At 41.0% G+C, this 27,443-nt stretch overlaps 1 protein-coding gene and 1 long non-coding RNA gene across 4 annotated transcripts in view; one reads left to right on the top strand and one right to left on the bottom strand.

Moving 5' to 3' along the window:
* Positions 1-27,443, top strand: part of fbxw7 (F-box and WD repeat domain containing 7) — a 111,381-nt gene that overhangs the window by 80,721 nt on the left and 3,217 nt on the right. For all 3 annotated transcript variants that reach the window (XM_028017082.1, XM_028017083.1, XM_028017084.1), the window contains 9 exons: positions 968-1,050; positions 2,281-2,422; positions 7,291-7,425; positions 7,516-7,639; positions 9,166-9,302; positions 9,769-9,882; positions 19,248-19,429; positions 21,481-21,706; positions 23,150-23,360. In XM_028017082.1, the coding sequence (XP_027872883.1) occupies positions 968-1,050; positions 2,281-2,422; positions 7,291-7,425; positions 7,516-7,639; positions 9,166-9,302; positions 9,769-9,882; positions 19,248-19,429; positions 21,481-21,706; positions 23,150-23,360 (1,354 nt within the window). The remainder of the gene's footprint in view (positions 1-967; positions 1,051-2,280; positions 2,423-7,290; positions 7,426-7,515; positions 7,640-9,165; positions 9,303-9,768; positions 9,883-19,247; positions 19,430-21,480; positions 21,707-23,149; positions 23,361-27,443) is intronic.
* Positions 13,174-21,471, bottom strand: LOC114144353 (uncharacterized). The gene is made up of 3 exons (XR_003595474.1): positions 20,624-21,471; positions 15,910-16,051; positions 13,174-15,784 (listed from the first exon to the last, which is right to left on the bottom strand). It is a non-coding gene; the product is annotated as an uncharacterized LOC114144353 (long non-coding RNA).

Genomic DNA, 27,443 nt, shown 5'->3' with positions numbered 1-27,443 from the left:
TTCCTTATATAAAAGTAGGCTGACAGGAAACGGGGAAGGAGAGGGGGGAAGACATGGAATAGAATAGAAGTACTTTATTCATCCCAACAGGGAAATTACTTCACAGTTACAGCATAGACACAAGACACAATAACAACTACCACTGAGTGGTGGTTGTAGATAAAATAAAAATAAAAATAAAAAATATATAAAATGCTATAAATTGTAACATGCGGCAAATATCGTCGGGTCGAACCCGCGACAGCCGACTCAAGGCCTCATAACGTGGGTCGCGCTGTCCCCTACACCACCTCAGCACACCCTGAATGTCCTCAGTTTAATAGTTTATGCTGACAATGTTTCTGACCTGCCAAAGCAGTCCTCTGTTTTTAAAAACATTCCTGACCTTCTTAAGGTTCCATTCAGAAATATTCATGCCACCGGCTGGTCTTCTAGCTGCAGATGCTTTTTTGGGGATCTCTCATCTGAAGATGGAAAATGTTTTTCCTTTTCCTCTTTGCAAAGTCACTCAAGCTCAGTCAGAAGTAATGGAGAGCATTTGTGAGCATGAATTTTTTCGAGTCTTGCTACAGACTCTGAATTGGATTCAGGTCTGGACTTGGATTGGACAATTATGTCTCTTCAATCTGGTTTGTCTGTTGCACCTGTGACTGAGTAGAATAGAAATATACTCTTATTGTCCCACAGTGGGGAAATTCTGGTTCAACAGCAGCAAAGGGACAGAACACTGAGGCATGTAGGCTCTACGTAGGTTTTATGTTGGTGTGTCACTTCATCATAAAGTACAAAATGAAAACCGTTTTTAATTTTCACATTTTGTGGAAAGGCTTGTTGGTAAATTCCTTGTAAAACGCTGCCTCCTTAAAAAAGAAGTGTGATTTATATATCTTTTTCCTTACTGAACATAAACTCGAGTGGTGTCATGTTTTCTAACGTTCTTCCTTTATTTCCCTCCTTTTCTCCTCAGATGAAGAGAAAGTTGGACCATGGCCCAGAGGTCCGATCTTTCCCTTCAGGGAAAAAGCCCTGCAAAGGCCCGGAGTATCCGAGGTACGTGCAGAGATCCTGTTCTCCGCCATTTTCCTGAGGTCACCAGGCCCCGTCCGTTCCCTTGTTTGCCATCTGCCACGCAGCGTAACGGTGCCAATAAAAATGTCAAGTGTTCTGAACTCTGAGAGCTGCGTTCGTCCTCCAGCGGGAGGTCGGTTACGTCCGCAGCGTCCTGCCTGCTGCTTGTTCCTCTGGCGCTCGATCTTTAATGCATGAGTTCACATGTAGCTGCTTTAAAATTCAAATCCAACACAACCACTTCTGCGTAAACGGTGCGCTGTAACAGGGTCCCTGTGCCATTAAAAATGAATCGATAATGAAACCGACCCCCTGGCTTTCAGTTTTTAATGCCAGCTGACTGCACTTGAAGCTTGGAGAGGTTCTCCTGCGGTCCGGACCCGGATCAGTGGTTCTAGAAACCTCCTGCTACAGAGATGTGCTCTTGCACACTTGGTCAAATGAAATCTATTTTTTGTACCTGACTGAAAATAAACGCAGCTTAGCAGAAATCTTTTTGTTTGTCCAGATTTAATTTGTATTTAAACATTTAAAACAAAATGATTTCCTTTAAGCCTTCCTGAGTATAACAACATGGAAACCTGAGAATCTTCAGACATGTTTGGTTTGAGACAATAAAAAAATATTTTTGAAAATATTCAGAAAGTGGCAGTTTTTGGTATAGGTTACATGGGCAGTTGTACAGGGCAGCAAAGGGGCAGAGCACCAAAGAACTAGAAAATAAAATATATCTTATCTGTCAATTGTCCCCAGAACAAGTTTGCGACTACTTGTATGCATGTGCAGAGGAGTAAGTTTCCCTTAGTTGCTGTTGAGTACTGGGAGAACACACGACCTGTTTTCTGCTGCAAGAAAAAAAGAGAGAAAAAAGTCAAATAGATAATACTTTTCATTTTAATTAGTTGGAGTGCGGCAGAAGGCGGGGTTTGGCCAGGGCACCATTCCTACAAGAACCAGAAGTGTGTGCATATTTATATTGTGAGCATTGTGAGTTAGGCATAGAGATTATTCACAGCGCTAGATTAATTTGATTACATTTTTTAATCGACTCACTGCACTGATTTAAATATTTGTCCGGGTCACAGCAAAGCATTGTCAGATACTCCCGGAATATGTTCCTTATTGTTCGTGCTGAAAGCAGAGCTTCCTGTAGAGGAGCAACAAGAGGGCCGATGCTGACTTTAAATGTGCTTTGTTGTGTGTAAATTGCAGCCCAACAGGAATTGTCCCGTGTCCAGCCACACCCACCACCTTCGGCCACATCAGAGCGGCCAACGGCCAGGGCCAGCAGAGACGACGAATCACCTCAATCCAGCCTCCTACGGGGCTCCAGGAATGGCTCCGAACATTTCAGGTGAGCCACCTCTGGCGGGCCGTCAGAGAGCAGGTGTCCGTCCAATCACTGCACTTTTAGTCTCCCATGTAATTGGTTGCCTTGTTGTGTCGGCCCAGCACATTATCAGGAGCACCGTGGTGGTGGATTGGGATGTAGCTGCTGGACAGAACAGCAATGAATAGATGAGAAGGGTTCAGAGCTGTTTATTAAAGCTTCATCAGAATCTGATCAACTATCCCAATGTTTCTGATAGTGATGTATTTTTTAATTTTTTCACTTTCTGTAATGGCCGACACCGATCCATTACAGAGTTGACTTAAAACGTTTCTTTTTAAAAAAAAAAAAACAGCACAGACATAAATGCACTGAATTCCAAATTTATTTGGTAACTGCACCAGTACAGCACACTTAAATCCACCAATAGCTTTCCAAGCTTGGTGAAACATGTAAAAACAACTTTAATTTGTTCAGTCAGTGCAGTTAGGAGTAGAACAGCCAGTAGCTCAGATTCCATCACAATTGTGCGCCAAATGTATTCAAAATACCTCATTTTTGATGTTGGCAAAATTTCGCGATTGCAGCGTTTTGATTATATGTATTAAAATCACACGTGCATAAGTTTGTTTCCATAAGTCTTTAAAAACATGCTATGCCATCATCCTGCTACCACTTTCTGTTGATATAACCGAAAAACCACATCATCCGAGCACCTAAACCTTTTATTGAAAGATTTACTTGTCAAACCTTGTCACTTTTTTTGTGTCTTGTTAGTCTGGAGCTGTAATGACCTCCGACCTCAAGGAAATAAGATGTAATATAAACTTATTAGCCTTGATAATCCCGATGATTTCGTTGCTGTAATGACTTGTCATAGATTTCATTTCCACAGAGAGTTATGACTTATTATCTTATAATAGCTGTGTGAACCTGTGACCCCTCTGTGTTTGTTCTAAACATTATTTCATCAAACATATTTCTATTCTGACGGCAACAGGGAGATGAAGTGCCGTCTGTAGAGGCTGGACGTGTTTTCTTGTTATTACTGGTTTGTGGTGAATTTAAGAAATAACGCATTTGATACAGTAGACCGCAAGCTAGCAAAGAATCACAAAAAAATACATCAATTCCCTATTTTTTCCCCCACAAATGCACAACTCAATTTGAAGTATATTAGATTGAGAAGAAAATTTTTTTCCAGACTTTTAGAAATCCTTCTGGACTAGCCCTTTGACTCCAGGTCAGAACAGATCAGGATTTTCTTCCACTGCAACAGATATTCTCATCTGCTACTTAGAGTTGCACCGATCCAATATCAATATCTGTATCGATCCCGACATTTGAAAAAATTCTGATTCTGGTACCAGTCACAATCTGCCCAATTCATAAGGACAGATCTATTCAATCTAATTCTGTGCTTTATGCTTTGAGTGACATCATGCCTTATTATTTATTTTACATTGTATTTAGAATTCCTAATTTCTGAAACATTTCAATGGTTTGCTGCAGTTTATTTTTTACATGTTTAACCAACGTAGTCAACCTGTTGTTTGTGTCACTTTATTTATTTCCCATTGGCTGTTGGAATCCTAATTGCCCTGACTGAACAAATTATAGTTGAGTAATTTTTAAACAAAGCTTCTGAAGCTGTTGGTGTATTTAAGTGTGCTGTACTGGTGCAGTGTTACCAAATAAATTTGTAACTCAGTCCATTTATGTCTGTGTTTAAAACAAAAAAAGAGAAACATTTTAAGTCAATTCAGAACATTTTTTCTTTATTGGATCGGTATCGACTGATGCTAAATCTCAGGTATCCACATCGGAAGTGAAAAAGTGGATCAGTGCATCCCTGCCGTTTGTTGTTTTAACACCATGATCCCAGAATCCTTCTTCATGCATCCTTCTCAAGCAATTACAACCATACTTACGTCGCAATGCTTTAATAGGGTTGATATTGTCATACCTCTAGTAAATGTGGGGGGGAAAAGTGTATTCAAGTGTTATTCTGACCATGTTTTCAGTCCACCAAATGTTTGCTGCAGTTGTGAAAGACGGTTTATAACAAGGTAGAAATTTTAGAAGAGAAAATCATTTTAATCTCAGGTTGAGAGGACGGACCTGAGGAGGAGAGGCTCATGTTTGAAGCTGAAGATCAGTGGCTGGAGTTGATGTAAGAGTTAACTATCTGTTGCTCAGCGCTGTGTTTGTGGGCAGCTCTCTGCAGCCCCTCATTACCCTGAGAACCAGCACCTCCTTCAGTTGCCAAATTACAGGTGTAGAGCCAGATTTTCCACTCTGCCTGTAATCAGCGACAGAGCCCAGCTTTTCCAGGGCAGGGGACCTGCGTCTGCCGGCTTCAGCAAACACCTCAGAGTGTTGTTCTGAAGAAACAGTTGAAATGTTGAAGCTGGAGGAATTAAACTACCGACTGGTGCTGCAAAGCAACTTTATGGTGTCAAACTTTTCCACTGATGCACTGGTGGAAAAACCCAAGACCTGGAGCACATCCACGCCTCACTTGCTGCCTTTCCATGACGAAGGTGCGGAAAAATTAGCCTATATTCTGCTAACATAGGAAAAACACAATTTTGCAATTGCAAGAAATTAAAATAAAATCACATGTGGATAATTTTGTAAAGGGAGAGTATTATATATCATAGTATTATATAGCACAATCAAGTAACCGTTAACTTCATGCTATATAAATCAAAGATGTCTCAAAATAAAATGGACTTTGTAATTTAATACCTTGAAATTGGGCCTCTGTCTCTTTAAAACTCCTGCTCCATATGAAACTCCGCCTTCAGGAAGTCATCACAAAATGGCTCCTCTATTAAACCTTTAAGAAGGTTTTTCCCAGCGTTGCACCGAGAAGTAGCTCCTGTAATGATGTGCAGTTCCACCAGGTGTTTGCTAACTCTTTCTGGCTAGTCTGAAGGAGTTGAGTGAGGTGAAAACGTGCAAACTTTAGCTCTGAGGAAGAACTTTGCTTGAATGCGGCGCTAGATCGCATTCAAGCGACACCCAGGCATTTTGCAGAGCTGAATGATTGCCATAGAGATGAAAGAATCAAACACTTCAGGTTTGTTTATGATGAGGGAATAACATTATAACATGATATAAAGATCAAACAAGTTGATTTTACACAACAATGCCGCTTTAAAAACATCCTGTGTCATCATCCTCCAACTACTTCCTGTCATCTTATTTTTCATGGTTTGCGCCAGTAGAAACATCCATGATGTGAAAAAAGTGTTTCCATCACAGTTTTGCAAAAATAAATCGATTTTGATTCGACTGAAAAAACACCAAAACGCCAAAACTTTATCAACAAATAAGTTTTTTCCAAACTGGCGTGTTCCCATTTAATTTCGAAATGTCAAAAATTATACAGCCAATGGAAACGCAGCTACTGATGGACGACTGTGTTCTGCTTCACTTTTTTCACTTTCACTTTGTATTGCTGCCCTGCAATTCCCACTTTTCATTTTTCTGAATAATATCTGCAGAAATGATGTGGTTTGGAAATAAAACCAGAGTTTATTACAGAAGTAGATCGGAGAGAAACTATGTTTGGCTCATCTATCTGGTTCAATAGAGCCTTGTTACGCAGTGCAGCAGAATGTCTATAACTGGCTCAGTGCTTCATATCAACAACTCCATATTATAGACAATCCAATAAAATAGCTGCGAGCCTTTTTACTGGAAGATAAACTGCATTCGGCTTCCCAATTCCACCAGTACCACCAGTGAGTTTATAGAAATGTCAGCCTTTAATTCTTCTGTGAAGTCAGTTGGCTCTGTTTGCTTCTATTTCACACTTTAATGGCTGAAAATGAACTTTGACCTCTGTCTTTGTCACATTTTCTTCTCACCTTTCATTCATTTGCCTTTTGGAGCACCTTTGTTCAGCTCAGCTTTATGGGTTGGAGCAAAGGATGCTGGGTAAAGCCTGAAATGTTCGACTTTTCTTGCATTAAGCCATCTTGACTCAGGCGGATGAATCCTTCTGGGAGTTTGGACGCTGCACGTTTTATTCACTCTGGTTATCTTTGATAATTCTAAAAAGAAAAAAGTGTAACAACAAAGAACTCTCAACAATTATTGTTTTTCTGTTAAATACATTTTTTTAATTTGTTCGGGTTCCAAAAATCACCTTCCATCTATACCTACAGGGCGTCAAACTCATTTTCATTTTGGGCCATCTCCAAAATTTGAATGTTGATAAAGGGCCAGTTGTGCCAGAATCTGATAATAGAACCCATTAAACTGTTCAAATATCAATAAGTATCTGTTGATTTGAGAATTCAATAAGTGTTCCTTTAAAAAAAAAAAAAAATTGAACACCTTTTCAGTCCATCCAGAATTTCTTGATTGTTTTTGTAGGGTTTTTTGCCATCAAAATCACAGATATTCTGGTGCTAATTTAGAAATATTTGAATATTTTTTTCCTTTTTCAATATTTGCGCTAATGTATGACGTGAAATGTGACTTTTTATTAACCACCGTATCGATCACGGACTACAACTTGACATCAAGTAAAACAAAGACAGCAGTCACTTAAATGCTGTTTTTGGCCAATTTTGAGAAAAAATTACAGCAAAAGCTGAAAAAATGTTGAATTTTGCATGAATTTAGTGGATTTGCAAAAAAGTGGAGGGACTTACTGATGTAATTTGGAGTCTATAGGGCCACATAAAAAGCTACAGCGGACCAGATTTGGACCCCGGGCCTTGAGTTTGGCAGGTGTGATCTACATCCTTTTCCAGATTGATGCTGTAATGATGATGTCATCTAAAACTGAGCACGTTTATTGTTTGGCGTCGTTGTCAGCCGGTGTCTGGCCCCTGAATGAAACCTGTCTCCACGTTTGCTTGTGCTGTCTGCAGAGCTGGAGCGGCCCGGAGAAGCTGCTAGCGCTGGATGAGCTGATCGACAGCTGTGAGCCCACACAGGTCAAGCATATGATGCAGGTGATCGAGCCGCAATTTCAGCGCGACTTCATCTCCCTGCTGCCCAAAGAGGTGAGCGTCTCCTATCGCCTGGCCCTCTGCCTGTTGTCCTGTTCTGTTGTGAATTTGCAGCCCTCTAAAGTTGTCTTGGTCCGTCAACAGTTGGCTTTGTACGTACTTTCATTCCTGGAACCGAAGGACCTCCTGCAAGCGGCACAGACGTGTCGCTACTGGCGCATCCTGGCAGAGGACAACCTGCTGTGGAGAGAGAAATGCAGGGAAGAGGGTGAGTCTGGCTGCTTCCCACTGGGGCTGTCGGAATAATGGATTCTTGAAAATGAATCACTCAAAAATGCTAGCATGCATTAAAATCGATGTAAACCTGTAAATGTAGCTCCTCCACTCCCTGTAGAATCACCCAGTGAGCTGAGAGCATCCAGAAACGGCATGATCACTCTCTTTAGCCGACAAGAGAACACAAGCGTTGTTCTGCATGCTAGCTATGCTAACGCAACACGCTAACTCTACCACACTGATGTTAGAGAGCAACTTAAACAGCTAGTGATTAAATATTAGCGTCACAAAAACTTAGAGACGGTGCTTGGTTGGTCTGAGCTACCTGTCTAGATGAGCTTCCCAACTGAAAAGTTACAAACTGTGTCCCGTTTCCTGTCCTGTGATGCTCTGTTCCGCTCCAGTGTGGTGTGAGTTAATGCAGGAAAATGTCAATCAGCTGAGACTGATCTGCTACTAAACAGGCAGCAGTGAAACAACCAGAGCTCCAGTTGTAAGGGTAGCTAATAATAACAATGGTGGTGCCAGGCTGGAGCTGACAATTAGAGCAGAAAGAGCCAGTAACCCGTAGCAACCCACCCTGCTCCTGTAGCTGATCACTAAAGAAGTGACTGTGCAAAAATTACTATCAGGCAGAAATTGTACAGAGCTGCTGCTGAATACATCGTCACGGACCGGATCCTTGTTTACACTGTAAAAATGTGTTTTATTATGCTCCAGATCCATGTTTGATTTGAAGCAGGTTATTTTATTTTTGAATTTGTCCTTTATTGCTGTCTCAGTAACACTGATTTGGATCAACAGCAAATGAACAGACAGATGGAAGAACTCAATGTCTCACTGAAGATAAGCAGTTATAAGATCAAACAACTGCACACCTGAATCAAAGTTCATCCTCCTCTAACAGATATTATGGGAGGATACTTCTATGAAATATTATCTTGCCTGTTATACCAAACGGGGAAGTGACACTTTTAAACTTCTTATTTTTGCAAGTGAGGGCTGAATTCTCCTCTATTTATACAAAATTCCCACAAGACCAGACCGGAACGTTGACCTGGAAATGCGCCATCTTAGTAGGCAACCTGTGTCACAGTGTTACATAAGAGCATCATTACTGAGAGTTAAATGAGTTTTCTAAGGCTTTTTCTGCTCTTTGAGAGAACCAGTTCAGTAACTAGCAACAGTCAACAAGTCATTTGTGTTTGCTGAGAGTCGTACAGTGAGGAGGATGACGATGTGATCGGCTGTGACAACGAGAATTGACAGCATGTGTGGTTGTATTTAAGTCCATAAGCTTGATCCGTGTCTCAAAATAAATATGGTCACAAAAGCAGAGATTGCATTTGCTGAAGTACAACAGCGACTCTGAATGTAACTTTTTTTTGTTCAATCACAGGTGTTGCAGCAGGAATAGTTTGACCACAGTGACCACCCTGCTGAGGGCGGTGCAGATCTTAGACACTCCTGCTATTTTGTACTGTGAAGCACATTCAGCTTGTGTTTCTCTCCATGCAGGCATCGATGAGCCTCTGCCCCCGCGGAAAAGGAAGGTGGCCAAGCCGGGCTTCACCCACAGCCCCTGGAAAAGCGCCTACATCAGGCAGCACAGGATAGACACCAACTGGAGGAGAGGGGACCTGAAATCACCCAAGGTAGCTTCCTCTATTGATTCCCACTGGGGTTAGATGATGATGAAGATCTGTTATCAGGCACCTTTAAGTTAAAGAAAACGGCTTCAAACGAGGCCTGAGGGTTGGAATTGATGGAAAATGGTGATAAGTCACGTCCGCAGTGTTCCACTGAAATAATAATGGAGCAGGCTCTCAGGACGGTGTCCTTCAGTCTGAGGTCTGGTTTTATCTTTTACCAGTGAAGAAAGTTTTCTTCACATCATGACCCTGAAAAATAAAATCTTTAGGAGACCTTGGAGGTTGCCGTTGCTTCTGGGACATCTGGAGGTCATTTTAGGACACAGATTATCTTCCTGAGGTCTTTGTTTTCTTCTGTATGGGCACATAAACTCAGAACCAAACACTTTCCCTGAAATCTCACTCTGACCCCTGGAGACACGCCGCTGTCGTCCTCCTGTTGTCTTCATCCTGTCTCTCCTGTCACAAGGTGCTGAAGGGACACGACGACCATGTGATTACCTGCCTCCAGTTCTGCGGCAACCGCATTGTCAGCGGCTCTGACGACAACACACTGAAGGTCTGGTCGGCCATCACAGGAAAGGTAGTTCTGTTTCTATTCTATAGCGGGGTTTTCTGGAGTCAGACTGGTCACCAGGCCTGTTTTCAATTTATGGCAAAGATACATGGGAATATTTTTGCAGCAGTTTTTGCCTAAAACTTTGAAGGGGACGTGTTATGCAAAATTAACATTTTTGTACTTCCATTTGGGTTTCTATTTGTAAAAATAGTCAAAGCGCTTAAAAAAAAATCACTCAGCCGTTTTTTGGCAATAAGCTGATGTTATTTGGTGTCTGGAAAATGAGCCGTTTCATAAACCTTCTGGAATGTAATGTCACAAATCAGCAGGCACTGCTAACCCGTTACCTAGCAACCTCAGGAAAGCCCCAAGCGGTTCTGATGTTTGGTCAGCTTGTTGTACTGCTGTATGTACTGTAGAATAGCTGCTGGAAAATACAAGTGTTTTGGTGTAGACTTACCATTCAGAAACCACTTGCTGCATTCTTGTTGGCTGTGCAGGAGGCTTCACTTCTGCTTTTCAAAGACGTAAGGTTATATAATTGAGCATCTGTTTGCAGCCATTTTCATGTGCAAGTGTGAACGTTGAGTTGGGGGGGCCCGGCCAGCAAAACACTTATTTGCTTTTAAAGATACAGAGGCCCTAAAACATTATGAGAGGAGCTCAAAACAAACAAAAATTTCATTATCTATGAATGATTTTGTGCAAAAAACATGAAGAATGTTTTTTAGAGCCCCTACACCTTTACTGACCTGTTTGCAGAAGCATTACAGGTCACATTTAAAAGAAAGACAATCGGGAATGAGCTTGAATCATCCCAGCTCTAGTGTTAAGCTGATGAAGTGTGAGGTGTTGGAGTCCTGGATGTTGCCTGGAAGCGTCTGAGGAAATGAACCCTTCTGATCAGAGAATGTGACATCATGCAGACAGAATCAAAGCTGATTCTCAACAACAACTGTGATCAGTAGAGACTTTCCCTGTACAAAGGAACCTCTTTCCAGAAATATTTACTCTGGTGTTGTTGCAGATTAAATCCTATTAGAATAAATAATTTCTATTTAATGCTGACAGAAGAAAAAACAGTAAACCACCAAAAATTATGATTTATATCATTAAGCTGCACACCGTAACTGATTCTAAACAGATTTTCAAATTTACTGATATTTATTGATTTGCTTGTGGAACAAGCGGTGGAGAAAGTATCAAAAACAACATTTCCGATCATACGCAATTTTGTTTTGTTTACCGTCAATAACTACAATCTATAATGACAATGGTAAATCAAAATTATCAAAATTTTTCACAATAAATAATGAATGTTTGCTTTTCAGTGTTGATTTGATTCACAGTCCTGGTGTTGGTCTGTCATGTAAAAGAAATAAATACAGCAATAAAACATGAAAAGCATTATGATTGCTTGTTCCTAGTGCTGTATGAAAACAAATATTTCATTTGCCTCGTGTTGTTTTGAAAGGCAGCATGTTCACCGCATGTCTCAGCTGGAGGAACTCACAGCAGCAGGCTGTCTGTCGTCTCTGGTGATCAAAACTTTTCTCTGCATCCAGATCCAATCTTCTTCTGAAGAGCCTCACCAGTCTGCTTTGGCTTCTTACGTTGATGTGTTTCGCAGTGCTGCTCCACAGCATCCGCCTGCACACACTGTTGGTATGCATAGCAGGAGTTGGAGCGGTCACACTGGGCTGCTGCTTTATTAAAAAGGAGGTGGAGGTGTGGAGAGGTTGCAGATCAGTGTTTATGTCTCCTTGTTGTACTCCAGTTTAACTAATAATCTATAATGATCATCTAAGCACACAACTGGAACATGTCTTATGTTTTTTTGTTTTTTCTTCACAATATTACATCTGTATTCGGGAACCATCTTTGTGGAGTTCTTTATAGACATGTTGCAATGCGACTCCTTGCGCGTTAGACCCCGTCCTCCAGCTCTCTGCTGGAGAGCAAAAAAACTGCTCACTGATGATGACTAGCATTGGTTTTAACTGTCAAGTCGTCAATATGACGAGTTAAATCTTAAATACACATGTGATATATAAAAGTAAAAAGGGTGTGGTGCTTTGCTGCATACAAGACTATCACATTTCACAGGTCAGGTGTAAGTTTTAAGAAAAAAAAAGATGGAGAGGGAAGTACCACAAGTATGCTAGCTTGACTTTGACAACTTTAACATGTAGATGTGCTGTGGAATTCAGAGTGTTGTGGTTCAGTTAGAAAAAATAACCAATCTACACAACAACTCTGGCTGTGTGGGAAATGTTTGTGTGTTTTTTGGTGTTGAATCCTGATACAGCAGTGGAGCTGTTGTCAGTTAATTGCTATAGCAACAGGTTTGTGTTTAGCTTAGTTGACAGAGAACAAGAAAAAATAAGAATACGGGTGGTTTTTAGTTGTTCAATGGTTTTACTGTGTTATTTTTTCCTTTGCTGTGATGCCAAATTATAACCTACATCTCCATGTTTCGTTTAGTTAACTGAATTGTTCTACCGCCAGTAGAATTCTTGCAGTAAAAGAATCGTCTTTTTGCCCTCCAGCGTTGCACAGCATTTCCATATGTAAACAATAATATGCAACGCGCCTATAGGCATCTATGCTGTGCATTTTCACTCAGTTATGGATTTTTGGCATTCTTGGCATATAGTGAGGGTGTGGGGGAAGCTTTTTATGGATGCAAAGATTCTCCTTTACACATGCTAATGTTGGCTCTGGGGCCACGGTTAATTATAAACCCACCAGTAACAGCATTTGCTGATCTGAGTTGATCTCACCAAGGTGATCCGACGGGCAGGGAGCTGGCTTTGGCTCTGCTTCACTAAAACCCAAACGTCTAGCTGACGGGTTGCTGAGTTACAGGCTCAGCGGCTGCATGTTGGGGGAAGGAGTGTGCAGTGATTTGCAGCAGCAGGATGAACCACCTTCATTGAGACCGGCCGGCTCGTCGCCTGCAGCGTTTGAACTGCCTCACCATTGTTTGCTTGCAGCAGAATAACAAGCTGGAATCTGTTTGTTTGGGTGCTGCAGTCAGACCACACTCCCACCTCCCACCCCAGTGCTCTTGAAAGAGCAGTCAGTGAGGCTGAGTCAACCCTTTCAGTGAACCGTCTGTCGATGCTCATAAAACCAAAGTAAAAATCCTATAAGGGTCCAAGCTCTCTTCATTCCTCCTTCTTCTTCTCTGTTGCCAGCCTTTATTAGTTATTACCTGTTATATGGTTTCACCTTCAAGTGTTACCTGTGGAGCAATCAGGCGTGTTTAATATAAATTCAGATATTAGAATCTGTATCGGTCCTGATATTGACAAAAATTCTTGATCAGGTATCGATGACAATGAGCCCAATCCATAAAGGCAGATCTATCTGTTTAGTCTAATTCTATGCTTTGTGCTCTGAGTGCTCTTTATTTTACATCATACTTAGAATCCTTAATTGCACTTTCTAAATCATTTGAAATAAAGATTTGTTGCACTTTATTTTTACATGTTTAACCAACACAGTCAGCCTGATTTTTGGTCTCCACATTTTCCTAAAGTTTAAATTTGCGAATGTCAATTTTTGTTTCTACCAAAAATCCTTCTGATGTATGATATCAGAGGAGCAACAGTAAAGTTGTTCTCTAGCGTTTCTTCCATCACCATCTACAATAACTCTTGAAATGAGTTACAACAACGTTTAATTTCCCTTTGGGATCAATAGACTATTTTTGAATTGAATTGAATTAAAACAGGACTGGGGAAGAGTTGGCCTGTGATGAAGAAACCAAGAGCTGTTGACCCTGAGAGCCAGCAGGTCTCTAAATATTATATTATAGTTATTAAACCCATCTATGTGAAATCCTGCTCCTATCAAAGATGAGCGAGTTAGAAACGTGATCTAAATGTTAATATTTTCAACAAATTAGTGCAGCTAAATCCTGCTCATTATTATGTTTTTTTTTTTTTGCTCCATTTGTTCCCTCCTTGAATTATATTTTTGGATGAAACGCTTGAATCGAACGCACGCTGAGAGACAATCAGAAAATTAACTCTTATTATCTCAATATTTGTGAGTATAAAGGGGAAAAAAACAGCTAGTAAACAAAACTGCCTTGTATTTGTCTTCATGAAAGTAGTTTTTCTGCTAACTTGTTCCCGTGGAGGTGTTTAAAGATGCTGTCTTTAGTGGAGGAACCTTTTGTCTCGGGCTGGAGCTGTCAGTCTCCCATCCACACACACCAACAGGTGCACACACATCTCAGCGCTTCAAAGGTGGCTGCCTTGTGTTTAACAGAGCACAGCTTGTCCTTGGGGTGCCTGTCAGCAGCAGGCGCGGCTGTCACGCAGATTTAAGATGGCAGACCGGTGGACTGATGTTGCACCCAGGGAAGAGGGGGCGTGTCCGCTGGGGAGCTGCAGTGATCTGCGCTTTACCCTGTTCTTTCCATCAACAAGACAAACGTTTCAGCTTGCTCCTTCTGAGGCTATCACTGATAAGAATTTAAGATTGGGGAATTTATACAGAGTCATTGTTGTTTTATTTCAATGTTTGGAGCAGGTTATTGATTTCATTGAAAATATAATGCATAGTAAGCAGAGTTTCCCATCGGGCTTCACTTGTGCCCCCAACAGGCTAAATGTTGTTTGTCTATTTATTACAGGTTCTTTTATGCATCAGTAAGCAGAGATGGGATAAAGTCTCTTTAGTAGAACTGTTGGAAGCACAATGGCAACATAGTACGGTCAGTATGTGAACACAGAGGAAGACTGAGGTCAGGTGTTTTTTTTTTGTTTTTTTTTAATTCACTGGAACTCTCTGACCACTTCCTGTCTTTAATGGTCTGCAAGCTAACAACTTCAGCAAAGTACATGACAAGTCATGGAAAAAGGATTAAATGTTTTTTTATATTTGCTGTTTAGGTATTGTTGGTAATATCTTCTAATAACACATAAATACCAAGTTACATTTTCACATTTTTTGTTAACTTTAAACATTCTTAGCTCAAAAACACAGTAGGCTGCTGGATGACTGCCCTAGCACCCGTAACACCAGGGTATCAAGTTTTCAGGAGGAATCTCCACTGAGTTGTAAATAACTAACAAAAGAAAATCTCAACTTTAGTTCCAAAGAAAAATTACCCCATTTCATACAGAGAAAGGTTTATTCTTCACTCTGTTGCTCATCTTCCAACAGTTGAAAAGATGCCCAATTAAATCATTTAAGTCCCAATAACATCTTTATACAGTTGTCGTAAAGAAATATCCAAACATTCAGGAGGGAGACAGAGAGAGAAAGATAATCCTAGACACCCCTCTGGCCAGCTACATCCTCACGCCCAGAATCCTGAAGGTGAACCCCCAACATGAAAACCATAAACAGGTGAAAAGACATGCAGAGCAGGATTCCTGCCTGGCTGCATGTTTGTTGCTTATGACCCCTGGAAAACTTTGATCAGAGGAGGCATTGTCCTGTATATCAGAAAAACTATGCAAGTACATTTCATCAAATCCTCAACATCTCGTCCAACAGGAGGGGTGTTGCGTTAGCATTAGCTTACTGTTTCCTGTAGTGAACAATCTCAGGCTCAGTCGGGTATGATGACCACTGCTCTATGTTGAAGCATACTCATGTGCTCATGTTTTTATTGCACAATATTGTTACTGTCTAAAGCACTCCACACCAAACTAATGCAAGAATGGCTGGAAATAATGGCATACAGGAAGCTAGATGTCAGTATTGATTGTTATTGATTGTTTTTAGAGAAAAAACATTTCATCTTTGTTTGGATAAGGAATATATGAGGAGGAATAATTAACTCTAGTCGTCCCCAATGAAGCATGTAAACTCTTTTATTTGATGTGACGATAAGACGTGAAGGTGAAACATGTCTCCTAGATAGCTTTAACAGCTCGTTGGCGTTTCTGGATCTTTCAGTGTCCTGGAGGCAGAGCAGGAAAAACATTTATTCAGCTTCCACGTGTTGGAGCGTGTTTCTTTTATGTGTTTGTAATTTTGGCTTTGAGGCTTTTCCACCCCCTGAGACTGACGCGTAACATTTCTAACCTCTTTCTCCTGTCGTTCTTGTTTCAGGCTGTCTGGTATGAAGATGAAACAGTAATCCTCAATAATCTTTGAATGATGTGGCGTTTGGTTGTAAATATGTAGAATCTTCTTCACCTGTGGCTGTTATGAAACCCAGGAACACCTAAATATAGAAAACGTACGGGAAAAGAAAAAAGTTCAACCATGTAGATGGATAGTTACGAGTATTTTTGAGACAAAAATGTGTTTTCAGACTTTGTTTTGTGATGTGTCATGAAAATATAATCTTATATAATAAAATTATTTAGCATTTTGTACAAGGGTTGCACAAAAAATATGCTCTAAGTATTATGTAGATTTAGGCCTATCAGGACGTTTGCTGGGCGCTAAATTGTCCCAGAAGTTATTGCGATAAACGATAATATTGTTGTTGTGAGAACATTTTTATGTGATATAATGGCAATGACACGGTAATGCAATTATAAGACATTTTAAATATGCAAAATAAATAAACAAAACAACAGAAACAGCAAATGAAATGATTTTGTTTTATTAAACAAAATTGTTTTTCAAAAAAACCAACACTTTAGTCAATCGGTTTTTGGTAGAAAGAGAAAACCGACAAATTATGCAAATGGAAATGATTAAGGTGGTTTTAATTTATCATGCGATTAAACTGATTTACTGCTTATTGCAGATTTCCCATCTAGTAGCACCACAGACTGAATAATAGAGTTCCATCTTTAAATTTGAGTAAAAACCAGGAGAAAAGTCAACATTTATGGCGTTTTTTTTTTTTTTTGTTTGACACTGAGACGTAATATTACAGCACAGACTTACAGGGTTAATCTTTGCTCAACATACATTTGGCTCTGTTTACCCTTATTATACTCCCCACAACGATCATAAAAGCTTCATTTCTTTATTGATAATTAACGCAGAAACACAATTGACCCTCTTCTGTAGATCTGCAACAGCAGCTGCGTCTTTAAAGCGGGCGTTCACAGTTTGAGTGAAGAATTTGATCTTAATCTTCCTTCATTCTCAGGGAGAGGCTTGTTTAACGTTGGATTGCTGAGACGTTCATCTCAGACGCAGTCTCTTCCCACGCAGTGTTTGAGGGGCTCTAATCACACGGATTCTTGTTCTCTGAGCTTCCTTCTGAACCATTAATTCACCGATGAATCCTGGATCCGCATGTGTCCACCGCAAATTACATAAAGGTGCAGCCCTCTCAGTATCAAACCCAAAACTGTAGAATCTATTTGTCAAAAATGTAATTTGGAGGGATTTTATTACACTGATTTTTAGGCATTTAAATAGTAAACTGTACTGTGCAAAAGTATCAAACCAACTGTGACGGCTAGGAAGTAGTATTTAGATTCTCATGATGGGATAATATTCAGTAAAGTATCAGTTCAAACGCTGTTATTTTACACCTAATATTTGTGGCTTCATTAAAAATAAAAGTTATTCTAATTGCTGCAAAAATCATTTGTTTCTGGTTACAACTACTGTTTAATTCATAAACCTGAGCTAAAATGTCAAATAAAATCTTGATAAATATTTCAGTACTTTTACAATAAGCATGCTTATTGGCATGCTGCTGATGTTGGCTGGTTAATTAACCGTGTTTCTGCTGAGGAGGCCTGGCCTGCAGTCTACAGCTCTACAGACACGCTCCTCATACCCTGCAGTTTTAAAACAGCTTTAATTATGCCTTAAGTAGGCTTTAAGTTGGAAGGTTGTGTGTTAGATTCCAGCATTCTCACACGCCTGTGGTATCTTTGGCCATTTTCTTTATTGACTTAACAAATGAAATGGGAAGCAAAGTTGATACCAACTGATGGGAACAAAGAGCCAGATTAAAAATGTCTCTTTAGAGAGTTGTCTGTCATGTATGGACTTCAGTAGTGTTCATGTCTCCTGTTTAGGATTTACTTTGTCTGAATGGGTTATTTGTTAATGGAGTGACTTTAACATGAAACCAAGCAACTCCTTAAAGGGGCGGTACTATGTAAAATCGAATTGCTGAATGCAACCATTCAGCTGTCTAGAATGCCTGGATGGATCTAGCCCAACCTTCAATGACAAAGCTCCACCTTCCCATTCAGCGCCTTCAGACTAGCCAACAGCAATTAGCAGTTCCTCATGCATCTTTGCATCTGCTGAGCTCATTATATGAGCTACGTTTCAGTGCAACTCTGGTTAAAAATGTTTTAAATGGGTTAACAGGGGAGAGATGTTGTGGTGACTTCCTGAAGGCGGAGTTTCAGAAAGAGCAGGAGCTTCTTAAAGAGACAAGCGCCCAATTTCAAGGCATTAAATTACGAAGTCTTATTTCTTTTAATTTATGTTTGATACAAAATTTTTATAACAACTGAGGGTAATAACATAGTTACTTGATAGTTCTATAAAATTATTCTATCTAGAGGGAAACAGCATAACACTTCCCCTTTAAAATGCCTGGGTAGAGAAAACCTTTTTAAGAACCTCAGCTTGATGTGAGCAATTTATGAAAAAAAAAAGCAAAACATAAAGAATGTTGGAGAGGTGTTTGTTTGGATGCAGCTTGTTTGAAGTGCAGAAAGTGCCTCCAATGAAGCAAGATAAGATATTGTAACTGGGCGTTACGGTGGCGTACAGCGGTCAGTGAAGGTCCTCTGTCCCTCACGGGAGAAGGAAAGTCTGCCGCTTCATTTTCACTCCTCCGTCTGCGCTGATGTTCCCTTCAGCTGGAGCTTATCAGGCACAGTCAGAGGTCACATGTTCTACAGCGGAGCGACAAGCTTCAGCCTGACGCGCAGAGAACCACAGCTGCTCCCTCCCACCCCCCAAACCCCATCGCCAGAGAGTTTCACTTTAATGCATTTAGGATAATTAAATCGACCCAAACATGGGACAAACTGCAGAGATGCAAATTCAATTGATCAGAAAGATTTCCATAGCTGCTGTAATCAATAGCTAATCAGGCATCCCTAATGAGGATGAATGGATGTGTTTTATTGAGGACGGCTGTCAACCCCTTTCTCAACAACAATGAATTGTCTGCCTTTCAAACAGATAAGTGAAAGCGATTCTAACAGCTGGCTGAGGAACGGGGTATTTTGCCCGTGAGCAGAAGCGGTGTGCAGCAGGTCTTTCTTCCAATAAAGGGTCACAGAAATTGAATGTTTCTTTCTTTTTCCCTCCCCTCCCCCGAAGGCAACATGAGGTTGACGGCAAATGAAATTCCAAATGAGATTTCCAGTTGTGAACCTGATGCTGGTGTGTGTAAATGCAGACCGGGGAGCCGGTCCTCCGGGAGGCGGCGAGGAGTCCTGACTCTGTCTCTGTGTCCCCCTCCCCACCTCCCACAGTGTTTACGAACGTTGGTGGGCCACACCGGGGGCGTGTGGTCGTCCCAGATGCGAGACAACATCATCATCAGCGGCTCCACCGATCGCACGCTCAAGGTCTGGAATGCAGAGACGGGAGAATGTATCCACACCCTCTATGGGCATACCTCAACAGTACGCTGCATGCACCTACACGAGAAAAGGTAGGAAGCTGCTCCGCCCATCAGCCTGTCACTGCTTTGCTTCAGGAGAATGTCTTGTGACCGTTTTCTAATAGGAACTGAGTCCTTTATAAATCCACCGATCCAATTTTAATATCCGTATCGGTGTCAATATCGAAAACCATTCTAGTTTGGTTTTCTGTGACAATGTGGCAGATCCATAAGAGCAGATCTATTTAGTCTAATTCCACCCTTTGTCCTCTGAGCAACGTCGTGCTTTATGATTTATTATACATTATGTTTATAATTCCTAAATGCACTTTATGAATAATTTAAAATAAAGTTTGTCGCAGTTTATGTTTTACATGTGTGACCAATAGAGATGTGAATCTTCCAGTGTATAACGATTCGATCCGATTCCAATTTTTAGGGTCACAATTTGATCTGTTCTACTCATTATAGCACCGACTGAACAAATTAGAGTTGTCTTTCAGTGTTTGATCAAGCGTGTGAAGCTATTGGTGCATCTACTGTAAGTGTGTTGTACTGGTGCAGAGTTATCAAATAAATTAGTATTTCAGTACACTTATGTCTGTGTTTTAAAAAAAAAAAGGAATGAAATGTTTTAAGTCAATTAAATGTTTTTTGTATCAAATTGATATTGGCTGATACTGGACCTCAGATATCTGTATCGATATCGGAAGTGACGAAGCGGAATCAGTGCGTCCCTACAGTTCATGCAGTGTAAAAACATAGAGCAAAAAAAAAAAAAAAGTTATGTTCAGTTCACAAATATTTTAATAAATCTGATTTTCTGGTTTGGTATGATTTATTAAAATGCAGGCTAAATGTACTCCTGCAGCCATCATGTCTTTATCTACATACTAAGCTCATCACGGTTGATACCTGTTTAGTGCCAAATGTAAAAAAAAAACAAAAAACGAGCCTTTAGTTGTTTATTCCCGTTCCTCGTGATTAACGACCGGCAGAGCAATCAGGCAGAAAGAGCAACAGCAGCTCTGGAGCAGAGGCCTGTAGCAGTTCTCCTGCCTCTGCAACAGGCAGCTCGCGCTTTCACAGCGAATAAACGGAGCCTGTGAGGCATCTTAAGTGAACTGCTGCTCACTTGTTCACGCTGTAGCACTCTGGAGATTCAGAAGTGCTCTTTTTGCCTCAGGGCACAGCTGAGTTTTTTTTTTTTTTGTGTGTGTGTGTGTGTAGTATTTGATTACTCACCGGGTGGAAAGAACATGTCAGTGATTTCCATCTTTTAAACGCTGCGAGGCGTTGACTAAATAAAGAGTGTGAGCTTTGTAGTTATTGCTGTAATATTTTTTATCCAAGCTATTTACGAGACGCTCTGGAAGGTCTGTTGGTGTTTGTCTGCGGTGTTCAGTTCACGGCTGATCGAGGTGAAGCCGTGATGGGCGGCGACCAGACTATACTCTTTGAAACCCGTCTTCTTCCTAACCTACGATCAGATTGCCGTCTGTCGTCAAGACGTGGCTCGAGGCGGCCGTTTGAGCTAAGGAGCACATTCTGTACTTTCAAGTGTGAACATGAATGTTGCAGGATGAGGGACAGAAAGTGTTGGGGGGTTTTTTTCTTTTAGGACAGCTACCGCTGTTTAACTGACGACCGATGGAGAATGTTGAATTTTAGAAAATCATTGTCAGGCCTGGGTGGATATTTTGGAAACAAAGAGGTGGTGATATTTTAGTTAGGTGACGATATGTCGATATCGATGTATATCACGATATAAAACAAGTTACTATTTTTGAACTACATGAACATCTAATGCAGGGCTGCCCACAGTGAGTCCTGGAGGGCCGGCATCCTGCATGTTTTAGTTCTCTCCCTGGTTGGTAGTAACAACCTTTTCAGCAGGTCAATGTTCTTCTTAGGCCTTCTAATGAGCCATCAATTGATCCAGGTACATTAAACCAGGGAGAGAACTAGAGCATGCAGGATTCCGGCTCTCCAGGACCCACTTTGGGCACCACTGAAATAATGTGAATAATTCTGAAGCAATTTAAACAGAATTTTGCTACTGCGACTGAATCGCCACGTCTGTGTTTGCGGTTAATCCGCAGGGTGGTCAGTGGCTCTCGTGACGCCACGCTTCGTGTCTGGGACATCGAGACGGGTCAGTGTTTACACGTCCTCATGGGCCACGTGGCGGCGGTGCGCTGCGTCCAGTACGACGGGCGGCGGGTGGTCAGCGGGGCCTACGACTTCATGGTCAAAGTGTGGGACCCAGAGACAGAGACCTGCCTCCACACGCTGCAGGGCCACACCAACAGAGTGTACTCCTTACAGGTGAGCTGAGTAAGCTGCAGGCGCCGCCTCTAGGTGGCGTGTGTCTTCCTCACGCTTTGTGTGCTGTTTAAAGTTCACCAAAGAGAATTTGGGAAGGCTTGACCTTTTGTGACTTCTGGAAACATTTAAAATCGTTAAAATGACAGGGGCACAAATGAAAATTGTTGCTGCACAAATGTAGCACAGTTCATTAACATCACATTTTGTTGAATTTTGCAAATTTGGACTGGCTGGTTGACCTTTTGTGACCTCTGGAAACTTTGGTTAATATGTTTTTTAAAAATTTTATTCATTTAATTATTTATTTTAGTTTGAGTATGATAGAATAAAATAACAGACATGAACAAGGAATGCAAAAGACAGTTATTTTGTACCACAATAATCTTAACATGCTCTAAAAGGAGTAGGAAGAAGTAAGAAACTTATGAACTCCTGCCCCATAAACTTATACCAGGTTTTCAGATGAATCCTCATTATTTAAAAAAAAAAATCTTTAAATTGAAATGCAGTACAAGCAAAATTTTTTGCTACACAAACCTTTGTCACCCATTTTGTGTGATCTGAGGAATGTTCCTCGTTCCTCCTCACTTTCTTCAAATCCAGCAAAATTGGTGTCAAATGTTTGCGCTGCAGAAAAGATGTGTTTGTGCCACATTTCATTTGAAAGATTAATAAATGTTTCCAGACATCATGAAAAGTGGACCAAGCTCTTGACATTTGCCAAATCAACTGGTAAATATGCTACGTTACTTGTGGTTTGTGCAGCAAAAATATTTGTTTGTTCTGCTATCATTTTAAAGATATTAATAAATGTTTCCAAAGGTCATTTATTAATTTTTTTTTCTATTTGTGCAGCTATAAAATTTATAGCAGTTGATTGACGCAAAATTAGTTTGAAATGTGGAGAAAGTCCCACATGTCCTTTCAGGACTTCTGGAAAAATCTTTAAGCTGATTTTCCCATTATAAGGAAAATGGAAAAATCCATTCAATTTTTTTTTGCAAACAAAAATAATTGCTGCATAAACATAGCACAAACATTTGTCACCTGTTTGGTTTGTTATGACAGCCATGTTTGGAACTCAGTTATGTTGATTTAATTTGCCATGTGTAGTTTTTAAATTTTGTAGAAATGAAAGCGGTTTTCTGTCTTTAAGATGTTCTCCAGCGAGTAATGATCAATCTGTTTACTCTGCTAATGGATGGATTTTGCGCCTCCTCCTCTTTGTTAGGCAGTAACCATGCTCTCCTATTGGACAAATAGACAAAAAAGATGAGCTCTGGCAGATCAATAAAATTTGATCCCTTTCAATGAGTTTAATCAAAAGTTTGTAAGCGAGAATGCTGCGTCAGCTAAATGTTTTTGGGGTTATTTTTGCAATCAGCTGCCAGCTGCAGTTACCCTGCCTGAATATATTTAAAGCGATCATTTTGATTCACCCAGTTTGACGGGATCCACGTAGTGAGCGGCTCCCTGGACACGTCCATCAGGGTCTGGGACGTGGAGACGGGGAACTGCATCCACACCCTGACGGGTCACCAGTCCCTCACCAGCGGCATGGAGCTGAAAGACAACATCCTGGTCTCAGGCAACGCAGACTCCACAGTCAAGATCTGGGACATCAAGACGGGCCAGTGTCTCCAAACCCTGCAAGGTGAACACACAGCTGCTGCCTTCGCTCATATAACTTTTATTTTAAAAAAAAAAAAAAAAAAAAAGAGCATTTTTGTTTACATATTTGTTAAACTTATCATTATGTGGTGGTATCATAAGAGAGATAATCTGTGAAAAAAAAATCAAGCTCCAGCACTAATTGGAGAAATACACCACTCAGTCAGAAACAGCCAATCAGAGCCAGGAGGAGGGTCTTAGTGCTGTCAATCACTCTCATCCTCACCCTCTCCCACTGGCTCTTTCCAGCTATTTCACCACAATATAGCCTGCTACCAATGCTAAGGCTAGATAGTATGGCCACTAATGGTGGCGGTACACAGTTTTCTGTGGTGGTAAGTTGTTTTTCCACCATTTGCACATTTAGCAGTGTGTTCACAAAATTGATTGACCTAAGACCTAAGCTAAGAGCCTCCTCCTTGCTCTGATTGGTTGTTTTTGACCCAGAGCAATGGATTTCCTCAGATGGCAACAGTAGCTCTGTGAAGAGGTGGAGGATTATATTTCTCATATCGTACTATCACAACATGGTAACAGTTTTCAAAAATATGAGGCAAAAAACGTATTTTTGTAAAAGTGTCATACTGCAGCTTTAATGGCACAAATAAAAGATTACAAGCACCAGGGATGGAAGTAACTTATCTAAGCCTTGGGGTTGATAGATCTTCTGTTTGTTCACCTGAGATAGGAACACCTGCTTAGCTGTTTTCTTCAGGAGAATCTAAAGATGATTGTTCTATTATTGATGAAAATGTGGACATCCGCACTTCTGTGAAAAACTTTGCTGTACGGCAGAAATTATTGATGAGTATTTAATAATTCACATCTACTAATAAAACCACACAAGCGTAAACACGTGGTACGGTACGTGGACTGCAGCTGACCCCGGGTCAGAAGAATCAGAGCTGTGTTGCCATGGGAAACAGGTGATTGCTGGAAGCAGCGAGAACTTGTTGATCAGCTGCTAGTTAAAGGATTATTAGTTATCATTATGCAGACAGTAGCAAACAGCTGCTGCTGTCACGTCCATGTTGGCATCACCAGCATCATGTCTGTCAGACATAATGGAGGAGCATGGCTGCCAAACACTAACGCTGCTTCCAGTCAGAAACATGTTGGTAAAATTAAAGGATTACTTTAAACCTAAAGATGCCGGGGGTATGAATAATTCTGACTTTGACTGTGTATTATTGAATGCCCACTACAAATGTGTTGCTTTTATATATTTAGCCGATGTGGTTTGCAAGCGTGTCCAGTAGCAACCTTGCAAAGAAATCGTGATAGTGATAAATTTTCTATTTATTCTGCAGTGTATTCTAGCAAACACTGATACCGTGACATATTTTCTGTTCCTTTCACACTTCACCTCCTACTAATATTGAAGCATAATAAACAGCCATCATATTGTGTAAAAGCTAATGATGGTGGGGCTAAAGTGAGTTTGATTGTGGACCAAAGTTGCAACATTTGTTACATTTTCAGCTGCTGCAGTTCACAGTCACTGACACTGCACTGAGTCAAATGAACCAAACCCTTGGAAAACCTGTTCTCCTCCTCGCCTCTGGTAGCGCTGCACCAAGAATCACTGAAGGAAACGACATAAAAACCTCTGAAGAAGACATGAGGGCAACGTCCGTCCGTCTTCACAAAATGTAAACAAAAATGGAGAGGCGTAAGATTTTAGCGGTTGTAGGATGTCAGGTGTAAATCACCTAGAACATCAAAATACGGAGGCCTCATTGCTGGGAGCAGTCGACATGAATGTTTTGAAGAAGGATGCGGTTTCACCTGGTTTCCCCAGATAATCGCCCAGCAGAAACTTCCTGCATCCTTGACACACTAGATTGTGTGTCATAGGATTTCTCTCTTGTCTTTGGTCAAAGTCCAGAAGCCGTTTCTTTCACTAGCACAAGATTTGTGTTGCATTTACCCAGAATGACATATGGCATAGTCTGCCTCATGCTTTTGGAGCGGTCTCTGGTCTGCTTGACGTTCACACATGCATTCAGACCGCATCAGAATTCTCTTCAACCGAATGAAGTTCACACCTCCCCAAACCAACCAGACATTCTAGACAAACGAGCTGAGTTTGACTGAACAAGCCTGGTGTTATTGCCCCCTAAAACTCTGATCATACGTTGGATGTCGATAGAACGGCAACTGAAGAGCGGCTATGTAGTCATGGACCTCAGCTCAATGGTTTTGGAAAACTGACCCGATTCCCCCCTGTTCTAATCGGACCGGCAGTGTTCAGTCCATGTCGTCCTCTGATGCAACCTAACATTTTGTTGTTTGAGAAAAGAAAACTTTTGAAGTTGATGTGGACCAACCAGGCGCTAGCATCATTTTGAGGACTTGAGTTGCATCAGTGATGTTACAGATCCTCCTGCTGTGTGCTGAGATCCTGGTTCTTCTTTTCTTCCTCTTGCTGCTTAGCTCCTTGTGTCCTTTGTGTCCATTTGAATAGTTTTATCTCCATTACCAGGACTTAGTGTCTCACTGGAAGACCAATGTCCTTTTCCTGAATACCCGTGGCTGTCACCGGTGCCTCTGTCTCTAAATGCCCTCATTAGCAGCCTGCAGCCCAGTGAGCTGGCCCCCCTCATGCCAGAACAGCATCTGAACAAAAAGATGCCCCAGTGAGAGCCTGAAGAGACGAGACGGGGGAGGAGAGGGGTCCAGCAGGAAGGGGCTACAGATCTTTGTAGGTCAAATAATGAGGTCATGATGATTCCTGCCGGTCATTAGTGTGTTCTGATCAGACCATAGTGAAACAACAAGGTCATCGCTGTCACTGGACCAGGATGAAGGTTCTGATGAAGTAGGCTGCTTTGTTGTGTCAGAAAGGAGGCCAACATGGTGGTGGGAGCGGGGATCGGTTCTGAGGGAGGGGACCCAAACCTGAGAATTCATCCTCACACGGAAATATTCTTTTTTTTTTTTAGCTTTACATCCTGTTATGTTATTCTCATACATTATATGTTATTCCAAGTATGTTTATTTCTCATGAACATACTTGGAGTGTTGCCTTGATTCCTTCATGCATGTTTGAGCAATTATTTAATCTCCATGGTAACCATTAAACTCTGCAAAACACCTGGATGGACCTAGCACAGCCTTCAAGGATGAAGCTCCTCCTTATAGCTACAGTTTCCAAACTACTGGGCTTCTGCCTCACAGAGCAGCCCTCCTCCGTGACTCCCCCACTCAGCTCCTTCAGACTAGCCAGCAGCGATTAGCAAACACCTGACGGAACTGCATCTGTTGGGCTCATTATAGGAGCTGCTACTCAGTGCAACAATGGTAAAAATGTTGTTAAAGGGTTAATAGAGGAGCCATGTTGTGATGACTTCTTGAAGGCGGAGCTTCAGAAAGAGCAAGAGTTTCTTAAAGAGACAGAGGCCCAATTTCAAGACCTTAAATTACAAAGTAAAATGTCTTTTAAGTCATACTTGATATATACTGCTATATAGTATTATACATGTGTTATAACAACTGAAGGTTACAAAGTTATTTGATTGTGCTATAATGGCACTATGTGGCTGGAAAGCCCCTAATACTGCCCCTTTAAATTTATTATTATTTTTAACTAAATGATATCATCAGCATTTCCATCCATCCCCCATCCTTACATTAGCAGCAGCTTTGATTGCATGTTCAGTCTTCCTGATCTGTCCCAGCTAAACTTTTCAGGACGTTCAGTGGTAAAAAAAAAAAAAAAGTTTTTTAAATAGTAATTTTTGCTGTAAATCTTTATAGGAGGTGATAAACCTCGCTGATCCAGACAGACTAATGTGAAATGAAACGGCAGTGGAAACCTCGCCAGACGCAGCCTTTAGCTCTGATCACATGGACTATAACTTGGCTTGTTAATCTAGTTCTCTTCAGGTCAGCAGACGTGATCATGTTGTAGAATCAAATTGTCCAACATGACAGGAACGCGGTTTTCAGATGTTCGCTTTCACACAGACTTTCACACAGACTCGCTTTCCACAGGACACTCCGAGCCGAGCTCCGCCTCCCGCTGAAGGAACGACCGTTACCAGTTCACAAGTTTGGAGGAATT

The sequence above is a fragment of the Xiphophorus couchianus genome, chromosome 5 (genome assembly GCF_001444195.1).
Source record: "Xiphophorus couchianus chromosome 5, X_couchianus-1.0, whole genome shotgun sequence".
NCBI classification, from domain to species: domain Eukaryota; kingdom Metazoa; phylum Chordata; class Actinopteri; order Cyprinodontiformes; family Poeciliidae; genus Xiphophorus; species Xiphophorus couchianus.
This window is presented reverse-complemented; position numbering and strand designations above follow the sequence as displayed.